General features: G+C 42.5%; 1 protein-coding gene across 4 annotated transcripts in view; it reads right to left on the bottom strand.

The window, feature by feature from the left end:
- rxfp2a (relaxin family peptide receptor 2a) overlaps positions 1-20,706 on the bottom strand; it is a 202,894-nt gene that overhangs the window by 70,524 nt on the left and 111,664 nt on the right. For all 4 annotated transcript variants that reach the window (XM_060909647.1, XM_060909646.1, XM_060909649.1 and 1 more), the window contains one exon: positions 1,159-1,233. In XM_060909647.1, the coding sequence (XP_060765630.1) occupies positions 1,159-1,233 (75 nt within the window). The remainder of the gene's footprint in view (positions 1-1,158; positions 1,234-20,706) is intronic.

Genomic DNA, 20,706 nt, shown 5'->3' with positions numbered 1-20,706 from the left:
TAGACATTTTTGTATTCCAATTAAATTTAAGGTATTACTAGCACTGTTTTTGCCATCCAAACTGGTCCTATTGCAAGAGGATAGTGATGAGTGTTCGGGGTATATTTCGTGTCTCTGAGATAAACCTTTTGTTAATTTCCACAAAAGAAATCTTCACTGAATCAGTTTTGAAGAATAATGCAAAATATGACAAACTTTCACCAATAGTGAAATTATTATTGCTCGATGTACATTTTAGACCCAATTTATCCAAAAACCATGAAATAAATTACTCCAAGCCCCCATATTATTGTCTTCGACTACTGATTCGTACATTCAACTTGGATAAACATGAAGTGATTCAGTCTAACAATCTGTTTTTGGGGGCTTATTATTTTAACTGTTATAAAATCAGTTGCATAGAGAGTCTATTTTCTGTATTATGTGAAATTTCAGTAATAAAAATATACATATTTTTAAGGCAGTTCTCAAGGCAAAAGGGGTTCCAACCCAGTACTAGAAAGGTGTATCTAATTAAGTGGCTGGTGAATGTATATCAAAAAGTTAAAGTCCCCTAATTATTCTTTCTTAGAAGGATATTTTGAGAATGAATTTAAAATATCTTAGTGTTAGAATTAATCACTTTGTTTAATATAAACTGAAAGTGAGAATGACTGAAAGGAAAGGCAACAAGTCTTGTTTCGTTTAGTTCTGGTCAATAATGCCATGTTGTTCTGTGTGGTTGATAGCTGTTTTGTATGATAACGTTATGAACACACTAGGAGAGAGTTAGCAATGTAGCACATTTACATGTTTTGTCGAAGTTGCAACCTCCAGTGTTAAGGAACTGCAGCCAGACATAAAAAAGGAGGAGAATCACTCAAGTTAAAAAAAAAAAGTCAACAATGACTTAACTGTCCAATCATACACCATGCCTAACTCTGAAATTGTGACACTGTAACAACCCTTGTCAAGAGTTCAAGAGTGGTATGAGTGTGAAAAGATAAAATGGCTTTATGCGTCTTCACATATTCTAAATAATAGTAACAATGTCTGTTTTAGGAAACAGTGAATCATAGGCCTATTATTTCTGAATATCATATATACTGTCAGTAAAGAACAAAAACCTACAATAGTAGTTTTAGTAAATAGAAAGGTGGACTTCTTGATAGTACTCACAGCCAGCTGAGCAGAGGCATGAAGTTACAGAGGCTTAGTTCAGACAGCTGTACCAGGGATGTGTTCACCATGGATCTACAATGGAGAAACACACCATGTTAAATCAATCTAATGCACAAATTCAATTCAATCTTTATTACAGACTCACAGCAGGGTCCATAGCACACATACAAAAAAAAAAAGATTAAAACAAATTTAGGAAAACAGGTAATAAAAATAAATCATACAGTATATATACACACATGCATACAGTACATCCATACAGTATATACATACACATAAGCATACACATATATACACACAAACACACACACACACACACACACACACACACACACACACACACACACACAAGAAGTCCAGCCATTAAGTCAGAGATGTAAATACATACAGTTTCTTTTGCCAGTGTTTTCTGAGCCTGGATGAGTACCTTACACAGCTCCTTCTTGGGCTGGTTAAAACCCCTATAATAGAATTTACTGACTCATCCAGACAACATAAATTTATACATCAGGTTCCTGAGGAGTGCCTCACATGTAGAGACACCAGCAACAACAAATAAGTGACTAGCACTAAACCAACGAGGTACCTGAAGAAGCAACCTCATGGCATCATTATAGGCCACAATCAGCTTCCTCAAACTGTGTTTCCTATAATTACTCCAAAGATGAGCTGTATACATGGGTGTGCAAAAGGTTCTAAATAAAGCACATTTCACACTCACAGAACACATACTAAACTTACGAATCAATATATTAGCCTGGGCATACAACTTACGACACTGACGATTCATATCTCTGTCATCACTCATATCATCAGTAATGATGTGGCCAAGATATTTTACTTCCTTGCATGTCTCTAGTGCAAATTCACAAAGATAAAACTGTGGGAAGATTAGTTTCTTGTCTTCTTTGGCTCTGACTATCTTTTACTGATTATTTAATGACTATCTGACTATCATTACTTTTCTTGACATTGAATTTAATATCATAATCCATTCCGTATTGTGTGCAGACGTTCAGTAGTTGCTGAAGGCCAGCACTACATGGACTAAGGATAACCAAGTAATTTGCATACATGAGATGATTAATGACATTATTTCCAACCAGACATCCTGTACTACAGTCATTCAGCTGCCTAGACAAATCATCCACGTATATATTAAATAAAACAGGAGATAAAATAGGCGGCACGGTGGTGTAGTGGTTAGCGCTGTCGCCTCACAGCAAGAAGGTCCTGGGTTCGAGCCCCGGGGCCGTCGAGGGCCTTTCTGTGTGGAGTTTGCATGTTCTCCCCGTGTCCACATGGGTTTCCTCCGGGTGCTCCGGTTTCCCCCACAGTCCAAAGACATGCAGGTTAGGTTAACTGGTGACTCTAAATTGACCGTAGGTGTGAATGTGAGTGTGAATGGTTGTCTGTGTCTATGTGTCAGCCCTGTGATGACCTGGCGACTTGTCCAGGGTGTACCCCGCCTTTCGCCCGTAGTCAGCTGGGATAGGCTCCAGCTTGCCTGCGACCCTGTAGAAGGATAAAGCGGCTAGAGATAATGAGAGAATGAGATGAGGAGATAAAATACTACCTTGACGAACACCATTGGATACCTGCAAGGGGCTAGATATACAGTGGTGCTTGAAAGTTTGTGAACCCTTTAGAATTTTCTATATTTCTGCATAAATAGGACCTAAAACATCATCAGATTGTCACACAAGTCCTAAAAGTAGATAAAGAGAACCCAGTTAAACAAATGAGACAAAAATATTATACTTGGTCATTTATTTATTGAGGAAAATGATCCAATATTACATATCTGTGAGTGGTAAAAGTATGTGAACCTTTGCTTTCAGTATCTGGTGTGACCCCCTTGTGCAGCAATAACTGCAACTAAGAGTTTCCGGTAACTGTTGATCAGTCCTACACACCAGCTTGGAGGAATTTTAGCCCATTCCTCCATACAGAACAGCTTCAACTCTGGGATGTTGGTGGGTTTCCTCACATGAACTGCTCACTTCAGGTCCTTCCACAACATTTCCATTTGATTAAGGTCAGGACTTTGACTTGGCCATTCCAAAACATTAACTTTATTCTTCTTTAACAATTCTGTGGTAGAACGACTTGTGTGCTTAGGGTCATTGTCTTGCTGCATGACCCACCTTCTCTTGAGATTTAGTTCATGGACAGATGTCCTGACATTTTCCTTTAGAATTCGCTGGTATAATTCAGAATTCATTGTTCCATCAATGATGGCAAGCCGTCCTGGCCCAGATGCAGCAAAACAGGCCCAAACCATGATACTACCACCACCATGTTTCACAGATGGGATGAGGTTCTTATGCTGGAATGCAGTGTTTTCCTTTCTCCAAACATAACACTTCTCATTTAAACCAAAAAGTTCTATTTTGGCCTCATCTGTCCACAAAACATTTTCCAATAGCCTTCTGGCTTGTCCACGTGATCTTTAACAAACTGCAGACAAGCAGCAGTATTCTTTTTGGAGAGCAGCGGCTTTCTCCTTGCAACCCTGCCATGCACACCATTGTTGTTCAGTGTTCTCCTGATGGTGGACTCATCAACATTAACATTAGCCAATGTGAGAGAGGCCTTCAGTTGCTTAGAAGTTACCCTGGGGTCCTTTGTGACCTCGCTGACTATTACACACCTTACTTTTGGAATGATCTTTGGTGGTCGACCACTCCTGGGGAGGGTAACAGTGGTCCTGAATTTCCTCCATTTGTGCACAATCTGTCTGGCTGTGGATTGGTGGAGTCCAAACTCTTTACAGATGGTTTTGTAACCTTTTCCAGCCTGATGAGCATCAACAATGCTTTTTCTGAGGTCCTCAGAAATCTCCTTTGTTTGTGCCATGATACACTTCCACAAACATGTGTTGTGAAGATCAGACTTTGATAGATCCCTGTTCTTTAAATAAAACAGGGTGCCCACTCACACCTGATTGTCATCCCACTGATTGAAAACACCTGACTCTAATTTCACCTTCAATTTAACTGCTAATCCTCGAGGTTCACATACTTTTGCCACTCAGAGATATGTAATATTGGATCATTTTCCTCAATAAATAAATGACCAAGTATAATATTTTTGTCTCATTTGTTTAACTGGGTTCTCTTTATCTACTTTTAGGACTTGTGTGAAAATCTGATGATGTTTTAGGTCCTATTTATGCAGAAATATAGAAAATTCGAAAGGGTTCACAAACTTTCAAGCACCACTGTAGCACACCCCCACTGAATCTGCATTGTCTGTTGGGCATACCAGAAAACTATAAGTCTAATTATATACCTCGGAACTCCTCTGACAAGCAGTTTCAAAAATAGCTTTCTATGGTTAATTCTATCAAAGGCTTTGGAAGCATCAATAAAACACATAAATATAGTAGAATTTTGCTCCACATATTTTGCAACCATCTCCTTTAAAGCAAAAATGCACATGTCAGTACCATGTTTCTTTTTAAAACCAAACTGGTTGTCTGTAGTAAAAATAAGCTTTTCTAATCTTGTCAATAGGATTCTTTCTAGAACCTTAGAAAGGATACTAGAAAGGGCTATGGGCCTATAATTATCAATACTATTTAGTTTGCCAGCTTTGTCCTTTAAGACAGGAGCTAGCAATGTAGAAATCATAACATCTGGCAGGACGCCATGGACCAAGAAGCCAGTGAAACACATGGCAAAGGACACAGTCTCTGACTGCCATATTTCATGTGTTCTGCTGTGATATTATCCAAACCACTGGCCTTATTGATATCTAACAGCCTAATAGCATCATACACCTCATGAGTCCTGACTGCCAAGCTATCAGACCCATCAACATCCTCAATAACCAGATCTTCACTTTTAATACAGTTAAATAAATTAAAATAATGTTCTCGCCACACCTCAGCTATTTTACTAGGGCCACATATACCCTCAATATCAGATGGAAGGGAGATTTTACAACTATTTATGGCTTTGACCTCTTTCCAGAAGTCATAGCAGTTGTTACCCAGCAACTTTTTAGCAAGTGAATCAGCTCTCATCATATTCTCTTTCCTTATGATAAAGCGAAGGGCATATTTAAACTTTGCATTTGTGCATTTTTTATCTTCAAACAATGGCCCCTGCCTTGGTTTACCAGAGGCTGCTCAGAGTTTAAATGCATTTCTTGCAGCAATATAGTGCTCAGCCACAAACTCCTTCCAACCTGGTTTAATATTGTGGTCATTAGTGCTGTGCTTGTAAAAAGGTTTGCTTGAAGCTTTCAGAGCAGTAACAATGCTATCATACAAGGAAAATAATGCATTACCATGATCAATGCTTTTACAATTCATATTGGAGCATACCAAAGCATCTCTAGGTAAATCAATTGAACACAGCAACCTGTCAGACACTCTGGTATAGCTGTTAACATCCTCCTCAGATAGACATGACCTCGTATACCCGTCTTCTGCAGGAACCAGTGCAGGAATATTCTCAACTCTTAGCAAGACAGAGACTGGGATATGATCTGAAGTAGTCATCCCATAGTTTATCTCTATGTTATCAAGGGAGGAATGGGCATCTGCAGTACATATACAATGATCAAGCCAGGAAGTAGTGTGCCAGGCATCACTAATATAGGTAAAGCTGTTGTTTGGCAGAAGCCTCTGGCTTGATAAAATCAGATTACTGTCAGTACAAAACTGCATCAGTTGTTTTGCAAACAGAGTGTTACCATCTGATAAATCAGCATTAAAATCACCTATAACAAACACGTAGGTTAAGTCATAGATTTCAATAAAAGAGTGCACAAATGCTAGTCTGTTCATATATTCGTCTTCAAACTGTGCAGACTCATAAGGCATATAAATGTTCATAATTGTAAATTTCCTTGAGTTGTGATTAATTTCAATCGCAATGGCCCAGTCAACTTTCAGTCTTACTACTTTAACTATAGGATCTAACTTAATGTTCCAAAGTATTGCCACTCCCCCTGGTATCCTGCCCCTTAACATCCTTGTGCTCAAATCGGTGGTAGACTCACCAGCACCATGGAAATTTTTGTGCAGTGCGTTAAGATTGTCCAGGTCTTGTTTGGCAAGCCACGTCTCCTGAAGACAAAGTATATCACAATCTTCCAAGAGTGCATCAACAACCAACCGTCTTGCTTTATCAGAGGCATTATGGCCTACACACAGGCCACGCACATTGTAAGACACAACTCGCATCCTGGTAGTTAGTTCATTGTCTCCCATAGATGTGGTAATCATTTATCATTGCCCATTGATTTCCGTATTCATGGCACCAGGCACGGAGTGCATCGGAGAGCTAGAGAGCACCTTAGTCCCTATTAAAGCACCTATAGCATTTCTTGGTCGGTGTTTTTCATAAAAACGTCGAACAAAGCACCCAGCCGGCCAAAGTTGAGGGTCATACATTTCAGCTACTTCATTGCACTCAGTGGTTATTTGGAACAAGCTGAATCTGCTGTGTCGACTCAATTTTCTTGCATATAACTTCCCGGTCAAGCTTCTCTCTCAAATAATCCCTGAGTTTTTCCGCCGCAAGGCTAGGGGCAAACTTAGTTGCAAATACACTAACCATCTTAGTATTAACAGTTTTTATGCTAGCTACCCCAGTTCCAGTTATGCCAGATCTTTTTCGCACACTTTTAGTACCTTGTTCCAAACGAGGCTTATGCTGAGTAGTAATCACTGGCCTCCGGCGTCGCCCTTCCCTCACCACATCGCTCCAAGCTGGGGTTTGTGGTTGTATTGTGGATCCAGGCATTGTAGTGGAAAACAGAGGTGGTACACAGTGCTGGGTTAAGCCTAGGTCACAACCGGCCGTACGATTTTTGGCGTTTCCCAAATCGCTGCGTTTTTTTTTGTTCATGGAGAAAGACGCACATTGGGCGTAAGTTTGTCTTGCAACCTGAAAAAAACGTAAGCGCCCGTAGAGTTTGTTTGACATGACAAAGAACCTCTGCGGCCGGTCTGCGGCTCGAAAATCAGCACGTCACACGCGTGCCCTCCATGCGTTTCTTGCGTTTTTTGCACGTAGACCGGCCGTAGGAGCATGTACGGACGGTTGTGACCGAGGCTTTACTGTTGGTAGTCTCACTGGTCGTAGTCACCCGTCCCTCAAATGCTGGTGCAGAATCCATGGTGTCCACGTCAGTGAGACCGCTCGGCTTCTCCAAAACATTAGCGCAAGCTAATGGTTATCGAAAGCAGCAACTACGGCTCGTAGATTTCCACATACGTCAAAAAAACACTAAATGCATTATCCTGGACAATATGAATTTTTGGATATTTTCTTGTTGAATATACTTTCACATACATACCACACAGCAAATAGAGTGTTAAACAGTGAAAACACTTCAAATATGCTGACAATCTTAGAAATGCAGAAATTATTTCATCTTACAAAAACAGGCAGTGAGCAACTCCATGCTGATGCCAAGCCTAACATCCACCTCTGACTGAAGATTATTGCAAGTATTCATACAGTTCCTCCCGTTTTCTATTAAACAAGCAGCAAATAAAAAGCCTTTTGGTCAGAACACCTTCAAAAAAGACCACTTTTTTTCCCTGCAGAAAACAACAACAACAAAGAATGTTTTCAAGCAACAGTAGCATTGGAAGCAAAATCAGTAATAAGTGAGAAGGAAATAAAGCAAATCAGTAATAAGAGAGAAGGAAATAAATAACAGAGACATATCCATGAGGACATTTGTGTGTGGCCTGAGATTGCAGTTAGTCATTCAGAATGAGCTCACTGAACATAAATAAAAATATAAGATACAATAAGATGGCAGTGGGGAAAGCAGATAGAGTTGACAGTAGATATGTCAAAAGAACAAGAAAATAAAATATAAATGCATGTGTGATGGACATGTAGGTACAGTCCCTTTTAAAAAACTACATTTCCCATCAGCCAACTTCGGCGTTGACCTACGTCACGCGTGGGTGGGAGCACCAACATTACTTCCTCTCTGAAGGCATAAATGACGGAACAACGCTTCCGTCTTCCTCTTTTCTATCTGGACACAAAGAGGCTGCTCACCCGAGCAAACCAGAAAAAGACCTCTTTCTTGCAAAATCCACGATTTAGCGCAATTTCTTTCTTACCCTTGGCCAAAGTAGACTCCAGAGTCGCGTGATCTTTAACTCAATCGAGTTATAACCGGTTTTATTCGTATTAGAAGTGACGTCACGACTGCCGCCCAAAAGCAGTTTAATTCAAAGTTAAGAGAGTGGCTAGGACCCTTTCTTTTACTGAAGTGCTGCGCACTTGTTCTACAAAGTTTTCCTTCCTACGAGCTACGAAGCGTCGGACCAAGAATTCTTTGTTTTTCTACAGAAGTCTCTACGGGCTCCTGTGAAATTCAGCCTCTCCAAGAAGTTCCCTGTGCTTCACGGAGATCTCCACAACGGTGAAAACTCCAAAGTCTCGGGACATCTTCTCATAATCTCGCATAAGACTGGCATTTTTGGGCATAATCAAAACCCTAGTCTTAGGAATTAGCTTTTATTGAAGTAGTGTGAATTTACACTCAGGAACGGGTTAATTGTTACACTGTAAACACGCAGCATGTTGAATTGATTATTGTTTTGTTTTAATCTCTCAATTGTTTAATAGATAGGCTTTGCATGCGTCTCTTTATTCCTTATTAACATCTTTTGTCTTAACTCCACGAGGTAGGATCCTTGGGCCTTAGCTAGCCACATACAGCTAATTCTTTTGTTTCATTAGCCTCCAGGGCTAATTGTATTGTCTCAAGGGATCACAAGGCCTCCACCACATGGAGTTAGCTACACAGAGCTAATCCTTTTTCTCTAACACGTGGTCATCCTCCCCCACATCTTAGCTAGCATTCTTTTGTCGCGTTAGCAACCCACGCTAGCCTTTCTTTTGCTAGGCCATAGGCCTTACCATGTGGTGGTCCTCCCCCACACTCACAAACACACGTGGAGTTAGCTACCAGAGCTAATCCCTTTTGTAGGCCACACACAAGGCCTTTCACACACACACACACACACACACACACACACACACACACACTCACACATACACACACACACACACCATATCATATTTGTATATAATGATTTCAACTGCCATTATTAATTTTATCTTTGTTATAATAAATTCATTTATTATTGAAACTGTGTTTATTTGTGTTCCAATATCTCTGAAGTCAAACAATCTCCAAAGAATTCTAAAGGTGCATATGATTTATGTAATATGGTAAGTGATCATAATAATTTGGAATATACCATAATTTAGCTGTTTGGTAATTTATTATTAAGCACCAAAATTAATGGTATTAATTAATGAGACTGATTCCATGAGTGATTTAATGATAATATGAGACTGATTCAATTTTAATGATTCAATGGTATGATTCAATTGAGACTGATTCAATTTTAATTATTAACCTTCAGATTTAATGAGATTGATCACTCAATTACCCAAATGCACCTACATTAAATTGGTGCCCCATGTGAGGTGATTGGTGTTGACTTCTTGAATATTGCATCAGTTCTATCATGTATCAGTTTAATTCAGCAACTGCTAAAATATACCCCCAGGTGTGTTAAACGGTTAACAGTATCGTGATAACCATATCACAAATACTCATAAGCTATTCGTAACTTAGGATAAGAGATGGCATTTCCAAACAAAACAAACCTTTTTAATTAATTACATAGTTAATATTAATTAATAATAATTAATTAATTAACTCATTGATTAATTAATTACCTAATATCCAGCCTAAGCAAAATGGCATCCCCTCGTGTCTCAGAAATTGAAGACAACGCTCAAGACGTGTCTCTCTTTGAGGTCATCGCAGACCTCATTCACTGCTCTGACTCCGAAAGGGCAAGCATTAAGGACATGAGTAGGCGTGAATGCCAAATTAACATAGTCAACTCAATAAAACATATGAGAGATCCAAAGAGAACAACGATTAGTGTCCAAGAGGCGGTAAGCTATTCCTTTTACACTTCCAGGATACTGATCTAGAAATCAGATCCCTCCGCGGAGAGGTTGACAGGCTGACCACCAGCAACGCCAAGCTGGCAGCCGATGTCAATGATTTATATAGGGAGCGTAGTCTCTTGAAGAACTCCCTTGATTGCGCCGAAAGGCTAGAGAAAGCCGAAAAGGCCGCCAAAAGGGCTGCCAAGGAGCAGACCCCCCAAGAAGGGTGCGTGGGGCGGGAAAGACCCCCAACAATGCGCTGAAGCTCAGAGCGGGAAGCGGCGTCTGAACTGGACACCGTAGATTACCTGGTCGAGAACCAGACATCCCACCAAACTCCATCAACTCGCTACTCGACTCCGTTGTTTAGCCAAGATGGAGCCATCCTGCACTCATCCGGAGCCCAGGCCCGTAGCACACCCAGGTCAGTGCGCTACAGTATCCCTGATCCATCTTCGGATGAATCAGACTACGCATCTCATGCGAAACGGGAGAGATTCCAGAGTAGCTCAGATAGTGAGTACTCAGGAGAGCGAAGGAGGCCGCACAAGGACGTGCACAAAGCCCTCCGCATACGGCAAATTGACCTACTTGCCCAAGATGTCGAGCGATTTGACCCGACAATAAAAGAACAAATGTAAATGATTATTTGTGAGAAATTGACCGATGCCTGATGGACCTGCCAAACGCCACAATGCGAGAAAAACTTAAGCTAATCTGGAAGACCTCCAGTAGCAGCATTCATGCCTTTTTAGAGACTTTACCCCCAAACATTCGCGATAGTTACTCGAAACTTCGCAATTACATGAGGGAAGAATATGCGCCGTACATGGACGAAACCTCCGCGACATTGTGTGCTATACAAATCAAACAAAAATGGTCTGAGGTGCCTCGTGAATATTATAGACGGCTACGTACTGCCTATTTCCAAGGTAGTAGCACACCAGGCTTGGAAGAAGATAGAGGCTTCAAATCTCTCTTCATACATAACCTCCACCCAAGCGTGCGGACTCAAGTCACACTGACGTGTCGACGAGGTTGTTATTCAATGAGGGAAATTAGGCAACTAGCCCAAATGACCTGGGAGACCATCGTCAAAACCGCAAACGGAAACGATGATGACCCCAGAGTCCTTAGTTTCCAGGGTGAGGACAAGCCCCCGCTAACCTTAGAAGGAGGTGAAGCTCCAAAAGGGGGACCCACCTGGAGAAACTATGGTCCAAACCGCCTCTTGCCGAGCCACCACCAGGGTGAGTGGAAGAAGCGGCAACTAAGGCCAGGAGAGACCGATGGCAAGGCCATAGTGACCATGACAACCATTCATCAGATGAGAATGGTCATAAGGAACAAAACGGTTGGCAGCAAGATCGTCATCCCCGCTCTGGCTGAAATGGCAGGAGCGCTCCAACCGTAGCTCTCCACGTAGGGGTAGAGGTGACCAAGACAGTGACTCAGACCAACCTGGTGAGTTCCACTCAGAGCTGGACTCTTTGAAAGCCCAGTTGGCTGAGATTAAAGAACTGTTACAACAGAGGTCAGACAACAGATAAGATAAAAGAGCCCAAGAAAAATGACAAAAGCTACCCGCTGGCATGACTAGGCCAGGAACCATGGGTATATCTCGTGAAAGGGGGAGGAGATCCCTCTGAAGCAGCAGGCGATGGTCAGGATGTAGAGCCCCCCTGGTGGTGAAGGCAAACCCACAAGACGCACCTTTCATGTGCGCTAAAGTCTTTACCACCATCTCTCAGACACGGCTCTCATAAGGTGACCCAATCCCAACCAAACCCTGCAACATAAACTTAGTCAGCTTCACACAAATCACGACCCCGCCATCGTTGAACCCCACAAAACATGCACAAACCCGTTGCGACGAGATTAGTGCGAACACCGATCAACCAAGCGCCACGCGAGATCAAATTTCCGATGAATTTCGGTTCATGTCTTTGCACACCGAGTCTGGCGTCGAAACACCCGACACCGCGATTCCCCCTAGTGGCCACAATTCTTTGAAAAACCTCCCTCTATCCATCGACTCAGACACAGGCACCCATTCCACTGCTGGTGTAATGGCTGCGCTGTGGAACATGTTAGGCGTCGAGGCGAAATTCCATATCGTGTACCACCCTCAATTCTCTGGTCAGGTTGAACGAGCAAATCAAACCATCGTGAGCATGCTGTGAGAGTATGTCACCCACCATGGTAAAGATTGGGATGTGAAACTTCCCTTGGTGCTAAGGGCCATTCAGTCCACCCCTCATTGCGCCACTGAAGTCACACTCTTTGGGATGATGACTGGGCTGGAGATGGTTCTCCCACCGCATCTCCTATACAAACCAGAGGACATGAGCGTCACAGTTGCATACACTGCACATCAATATGTCGCCGACCTACAACGCCACCTACAGTCAACCTTTGCATGGCCCCAAAAGAATTTGAGCGTAGAAGGACAAAAGGCCCACTACGCCCGAATCTCAGAGAAGTTCCTACCACCCTGGTCGAGACCTTTCGATCGTGGGAAAACCGTTCCCCGTCGCGTATCGCATTAGGAAATCCAGACCTAATCAAATGCTCTCATATCGATGGGTCCATAATAATCGAATCAAACCTTTTGAACAGTCCTCACTCCAAAAGGGGGGGGAACGACAGCTAGACCCATCCTGTCCACCTAGCTTGTACGCCTCACTCACCCATAAGCGTACACTAACATTCCCGGTCAGACTTACCAACCCAATAAAGTAATAACCCTTCGGTATAACATGGTAGATAAAATACTAAAATCCGCTATTATTACTAGTGTGTATTCATTGCAAATACACCTGGCATATAGTCTTGGCAGTGCTATCCTCATTTTTGTGAATCCACAAGACTTAGAGATGTGCACCTCCACTAAAGACATCCACTGGGTCTGCCCAGGCAACCCATACATAACACTACACGCCAAGCTGGATAAGATGGTCTGCGTCCCTGACAGCTTTAGCTGCAGTAGCGCACGCTTTCTGGCCAGACCACCCGCTGCTATCACCTTCCCAGAAGATTAGGTTTACCAACCCAAACACTAACACCTCTTTTCTTTCCTTCACTTCTTCTCTTTTCTTGTTTTTTTGTGTAGGAAATGAAGTATACATGTTTCATGTTTAATGTTTCTTTATAGATGTGATATAAAGATGTGATTGACCTAGTTAGATAGCGTAATTATATGCCCAAAATGCCCATAGCCTGAGTATATGCCCAAAATGCCTCTGCCTCCAACTGTCTTACTGGAACTCATGAGTTTACACAGTTTTCACAGGACACCATGGACTGTGCAGAGCACGGCTACCTCAAGGACTATGGACACGTGGACTGTACGGTACTGTGCTCTCAGTGCTATGACTCCATCACACCCCTGAGACCAAAAGGGGGATTGTAGGTACAGTCCCTTTTAAAAAACTACATTTCCCATCAGCCAACTTCCGCGTTGACCTACGTCACGCGTGGGCGGGAGCACCAACGTTACTTCCTCTCTGAAGGCATAAATAACAGAACAATGCTTCCGTCTTCCTCTTTTCCATCTGGACTTCAATCCGTCGAGACACAAAGAGGCTGCTCACCCGAGCAAACCAGAAAAAGACCTCTTTCTTGCAAAATCCACGATTTAGCGCGATTTCTTTCTTACCCTTGGCCAAGGTAGACTCCAGAGTTGCGCGATCTTTAATTCAATCGAGTTATAACCGGTTTCATTCGTATTAGAAGTGACGTCAAGACTGCTGCCCAAAAGCAGTTTAATTCAAAGTTAAGAGAGCGGCTAGGACCCTTTCTTTTACTGAAGTGCTGCGCACTTGTTCTACAAAGTTTTCCTTCCTACGAGCTACGAAGCGTCGGACCAAGAATTCTTTGTTTTTCTACAGAAGTCTCTACGGGCTCCTGTGAAATTCAGCCTCTCCAAGAAGTTCCCTGTGCTTCACGGAGATCTCCACAACGGTGAAAACTCCAAAGTCTCGGGACATCTTCTCATAATCTCGCATAAGACTGGCATTTTTGGGCATAATCAAAACCCTAGTCTTAGGAATTAGCTTTTATTGAAGTAGTGTGAATTTACACTCAGGAACGGGTTAATTGTTACACTGTAAACACGCAGCATGTTGAATTGATTATTGTTTTGTTTTAATCTCTCAATTGTTTAATAGATAGGCTTTGCATGCTTCTCTTTATTCCTTATTAACACCTTTTGTCTTAACTCCACGAGGTAGGATCCTTGGGCCTTAGCTAGCCACATATGGCTAATTCTTTTGTTTCATTAGCCTCCAGGGCTAATTGTATTGTCTCAAGGGATCACAAGGCCTCCACCATGTGGAGTTAGCTACACAGAGCTAAACCTTTTTCTCTAACACGTGGTCATCCTCCCCCACATCTTAGCTAGCATTCTTTTGTCTCGTTAGCAACCCACGCTAGCCTTTCTTTTGCTAGGCCATAGGCCTTACCACGTGGTGGTCCTCCCCCACACTCACAAACACATGTGGAGTTAGCTACCAGAGCTAATCCCTTTTGTAGGCCACACACAAGGCCTTTCACACACACACACACACACACACACACACACACACACACACACACACACACACACATACACACACACACCATATCATATTTGTATATAATGATTTCAACTGCCATTATTAATTTTATCTTTGTTATAATAAATTCATTTATTATTGAAACTGTGTTTATTTGTGTTCCAATATCTCTGAAGTCAAACAATCTCCAAAGAATTCTAAAGGTGCATATGATTTATGTAATATGGTAAGTGATCATAATAATTTGGAATATACCATAATTTAGCTGTTTGGTAATTTATTATTAAGCACCAAAATTAATGGTATTAATTAATGAGACTGATTCCATGAGTGATTTAATGATAATATGAGACTGATTCAATTTTAATGATTCAATGGTATGATTCAATTGAGACTGATTCAATTTTAATTATTAACCTTCAGATTTAATGAGATTGATCACTCAATTACCCAAATGCACCTACAGACATAACAACAACCTGATCCTGAACGTGGACAAAACTAAAGAGATCATTGTTGACTTCAGGAAAAACCAACCCAGCCACACTCCACTTCTCCTCAACAACACGGCCGTGGAGGTGGTCAATAGCACCAAGTTCCTGGGGGTGCACATCACAGACAACTTTACCTGGTCTGTGAACACCGCGTCACTGGTCAAGAAGGCACAGCAGCGTCCACACTTCCTGCGTAGGATGAGGAGAGCCCACCTGCCCCCACCCATCCTCACTACATTCTACAGAAGCACTATAGAGAGTGTTCTAACCAGCTGCATCTCTGTGTGGTGTGGAGGCTGCAGTGCCTCTGATTGGAAGAATGTGAGGAGAGTGGTGAGGACAGCAGAGAAAATCATTGGGACTTCTCTTCCCTCCATTCAGGACATTGCATCAAGGTGTTGCTTGTCTCAAGCTAGAAACATCATCAGCGACCCCTCACACCCTCATTATGGACTGTTCTCACCTCTGGCCTTTGGAAAGAGGTGCGGCAGCATTTGGTGCAGGACCACCAGGTTCTGTAACAGCTTTTCCCCCCAGGTCACCAGACTGCTGAACTCCAAACCAAAACTCTAAACTTCTATTTATAACTTGAACATTCCAAATTCCACAGGTCACTTTATATTATTGCATTTTATAATATTTTTGTTGCTGCATAATTTAATGCACTTCATATTTATTTCTGTGCTGAGCCAAATTGCAACAAAATTTCGTTCGGTGTACACTTGTTGCATAATGAATGACAATAAAGGTTGTTTAAGTCATAAGTAGTTTACTGTTATTCATACAAATTTGCTTATATTAGTAATCACTGAATAGAAATAAATAGAAGTGCAAAAGTGCCCATGCAGCCAGTGGAATATCAACTGCAGCCATGTTGTCAAAACCAATTATGTACTGAAATTTCAATGTGTAAAGATCAATAATGTTCAGTATTGAGCAAATTTGGTGATGAGAGGTGTTGAAAAGATGTGGGAATTGAGCAAAGGAATTGTATGGTGTGGCCGAGGGGGGAGATGAAAAGTACTAAAAAATGTTGAAATGACTGTAGCAGACATGCTAACCTTCATAGATTTTGCATAGGAACTCTGCAGTTTAACACCAGTACACTAGAGTACACTAGAATAAGTTATCACTTAGTAATATGCCAAAAGAGCAGTCTTTATGATTTTCATAACAAACATGGTGGATGAGTCAGTCAGCATATGAATCTAGAATAACAAATAGCCTCATTCCCTTCCCCCATTTCACTGTAGTAATGTTTCTGCCAGTGCTCTCATCTCCACTAATTTCGCCATTTATGCCCCTTTCATACCAAAGATGAGGGTTGGACCTGGGTTATTTGACCAACGGTCAACCCTTCTTTTGTCAATTCAAACCAAGTGAGTCAACACTGGATAACCATTGGTCATGACATTTCAGATAGGACCTGGGTCACAACCCAGGAGAGATGCATAACAATTAACTTGCAGGCTGGAAATAGGCCAATATCATATATACATACTCTGTGTCTGGATCTCATGTGCTCTATTCCTCTTGGCTGCATCATTTCTGTGCCTGTCGTAAATGAGGCTTCCTCTGTGTTGGGTTTAGTTGGTACATGATGAGAACATAAATAAAATAATTTTGATTCATTTTGCATTGTTTGTACACTGAAAATAAAAATTGTGCTCAAACAGTTTTAGAGAAAATAACCGGTAAATGTTTTAATGACGTGTCTTCACCCAGCACCCCTTTAACATTAAAATCTTAAGAAATAATGAAGCACATATGATGTACAAACAAATCTAAGTACATTCATGTTCTCATCATATGGGGTGCCAACTTCATGGAGGTTCACCACTTGATAGAAATATATGTTTGGAATGCTAGAAATTGTGTGTGTGTCTTGTAGTGACAGCTGAGGGTTTATATGGAGAGAGAAAGCAGAAAAGGAGGGAGAGAGGGAGGGAGGAGCCAGAGGTAGAAAACAAATGTAGCCGCTCAACTCACTCTGGGCCCCTGTGGAGATCACCTCTTGCCATCCCAACTCACAGAGGTTGCCAAGTTGCAAGCAAAGTTTTCCAACGGGTTCTCGCCCCTTCATGGACACACTCACCTCATAGAACACCACATCAAGACACCCCCGGGGCAGTGGTGCATTGCCGCCCATACCGCTTACCCAAACACAAGAAAACTGTAGTTTGGGATGAACTCAAGGTCATGCTCGAAATGGGAATAGTTGAAGAGTTGTACAGCGAATGGAGCAATCTGGTGGCCTTAGTCCCCAAGGCTGATGGGTCAGTCCAGTTCTGTGTGAACTACAGAAAGGTCAAAGCAGTGTATAAATTTGACATGTACTCAATGCCTTGTGTTGAAAAGTTGGTCGATTGGTTAGGCATGTCTTGTTTTTATTCAACACTGGATATAACAAAGGGATATTGGTAGATCCACTTGACTCTCCTATCCCATGAAAAAACTACCTTTTACACCAGTTTATCACCCTTCCATTTGGGTTATTCAGGGGTCCCTGGCAACATTGCAACATCTCATGGACAAAGTCCATCACCCACATGCTGCCTATGCCACGGCCTACCTCGATGACATCAATATATATAGTAATTGGAGGCGGCATGCAAAACACCTTAAGGCTGTTTTGGAGTCATTGTGTGCACATGTGTGTATGAGAAAGCAGCACTAAAAGCTGGAAAGCTTAAATAAAATTTGCCCAGTAATTATCACCCCTGTTCCACTGCTTCAATGTTCCATCACCCCCAACGAAAATGTTACACTGACCAATTAGAATCTCAAATTCTAAAGAGCCATATAAAAATGGGAAATAATTCTGTGTATGTTTCACTTAACATCAGTTGGGATGCACTGAAGAGGAAAACAAGCTTGAAAATTTGTTTAAAAAAGCCTAAAATACCCCCAACAACAAACTAAACAGGCCGACAATAACATGTCAGATCTAACACTTTACAGATCATTATAATAGTAATGATAATTAGAGAGTGATTAAAGCTTGCTGTTTGTTTCCTGGTCCCCTACACCAGGGGTTCTCAACATTTTCTACTTTAAGGCCCAGCTATTCATACTTGTAATGAGTCAGGGCCCATTTAAAAAAAAAAAAAAGATCCCCAGTTACTTTGGCTCATCTATTCTATTACAGTCTAATAATCTATTGTGAAGTGTATTAATGGCATGCAACATAACTCCCTGTTACAGATGAGAGCCCAGGATGTTAGGTTCACTTGGGACTGAACCTGCATTTCTGTTAACAGGCAGGAGCTCTACCCCTGTGCTACAAGGTGGTGTTAATAGACTCAGATGCAAAGACATAGATGAGGTTATTCAGATAAAGGGTTTTTAATTGATACACAGGGCAGGAATATCCAAATAGCAAGTAGACAATAAACCAGAAGTACAGTCCATGCAAAGAGTCAAGATCCAGTGTCAGTCAGAATCAGCATACAATCCAAAGTGGCATGCAAAAACAAAGTCCATGATAGGCAGGCGAGGGTCAACAACAGGAAAACAAACAGGAGAAAACTCAGAGCATAAACTCGGGAACAGGCTTAGTCACTGGGTTAGCACAGCATGTCAGCTCAAGACTGAGCAAAGAACTCAAGAAAACAGGGGGCTTAAATAGGCACATAAACAAGACTCAGGTGAAAACATCAATAATGAGACCAAACAAAAGACAACGAGGACCCCAAATGGCCAAAAAAGGAACAGCAGTCACAAAGTCCTGACAGGACCCCCCCCATGAACATCTCCTGACATTCCTTCTGGGGTGATCAGGATGTCTCTGGTGGAAGTCCTTCATAAGATCTGGGTCCAGAATATCTTGGGCTGGGACCCAGAACCGCTCCTCTAGGTCATACCCCTTCCAGTCCACCAGATTTTGCAAGCCTCTCCAAACATGATGGGAATCCAGGAGATGGTTAACTGTGTAAACTAACTCAACATCAATGATTCAGGGGGTGGGGGTGGGGGGTGTCTGGTTGCAGGAGCCAGTGGTGGTAACAGGTTGTAGATGGGAGACGTGGAAGGTGGGATTAATATGCATAGCCTGGGGAAGCTGAAGATGATAGGAGACCAGATTAATCCTCCTCAAGACCTTGAAGGGTCCCACGAATCATGGAGCCAGCTTGTGGGACTCCACCCACAGGGGAAGGTCTTGAGTCAGCAGCCAGACTCTTTGCCCAGGATGTAGTGATGGAGCAGGGCTGTGACAGTGGTTGGCCTGGAGCTGGTATCTTCATGCAGACCTCTGAAGAGCTGACCGGGCCTTGTGCCAGATGTGTCTGCACCGTTGGATGAAGCTCTGGGCTGAAGAGACCCCGGTGTCTGGCTCTTGGTCTGGGCACAGTGGAGGCTGAAACCCAAACTGGCACTCAAAAGGTGAGAAACCTGTAGAAGAGCAACACAGGGTGTTATGAGCATATTCGGCCCAGATGACATACTTGCTCCAAGATGAAGGGTTAATGGAGGCCAGGCATTGGAGGGTGGTCTCCAGGTCTTCGTTAAACCTCTCTGGCTGTCCATTAGATTCTGGGTGGAAACCAGAGGAGAGGCTGACAATGGCCACAATCAGCTTACAGAAGGCCTTCCAGAACTGTGAAGTGAATTGGGCCCTGTGATCAGAGACTATATCCAGGGGAAGGCCAAAAATTCTGAACACTTGGTGACAAGCAATCTCAGGAGTCTCATGAGCAGAGGGGAGTTTGGGTAACGGGACACATTGGAAGGCCTTGGAAAAACAGTCCACAATAACAAAAATGACTGTGTTACCTTGGCGGAGGGAGAGACCTGTAATGAAGTCCTTGGAGATATGAGACAAGGACTGTTTGGGTATAAGTAGGGGGTGAAGGAAATCATGGGGAAGGGTGTGGGAGGTCTTTATATGGGCACAAACAGGGCAAGCAGCAATGTAGGACTTGACATCTCCATTCATCCTAGGCCACCAGAACCGCCTCTTGACAAACTCTGATGTCCTGCTTTTGCCAGGATGGTTAGTCAGCTGGGAGGAATGCCCCCATTGTATGACCTGGGAGTGCACAGAGGTGGGGACAAAAAGTCATCCTGATGGTCCATTACCAGGATCTGGTTCCGTCAACTGGGCTTGTTGCACCACTGTCTTGATTCCCCAACTTACAGGAGCCACAATCTTGGAGTTAGAGAGGATGGTCACTGGCGTGTTCTTGCAGTCCATGTTCTGAAAAAGCCTGGACAGGCCATCTGGTTTCTGATTCTTTGAGCCAGGGCAATAAGACAACACAAAATCAAACCAATAATAAAAAAAGAGCCCACCTTGCCTTCCGAAGGTTGAGACGCTTGTCTTTCTGCACATACTCCAAATTCTTGTGGTCCATCCACACCAGGAAAGGATGCTGGGCCCCTTCAAGCCAATGTCACCAGTCTTCCAAGGCCAGTTTGATTGCCAGGAGTTCTCTATCACCCACATCATAGTTTCTATTGGCAGGAGACAGGCAAGAGGAGAAGAAGACACAAGGGTGGGGCTTGCCATCTGCAAGACGCTGGGAGAGAAACACA

This window comes from Neoarius graeffei, chromosome 25 (genome assembly GCF_027579695.1).
Source record: "Neoarius graeffei isolate fNeoGra1 chromosome 25, fNeoGra1.pri, whole genome shotgun sequence".
NCBI classification, from domain to species: domain Eukaryota; kingdom Metazoa; phylum Chordata; class Actinopteri; order Siluriformes; family Ariidae; genus Neoarius; species Neoarius graeffei.
The sequence above is the reverse complement of the archived record's forward strand: the minus strand, read 5'-3'. Positions and strand labels throughout refer to the sequence as shown.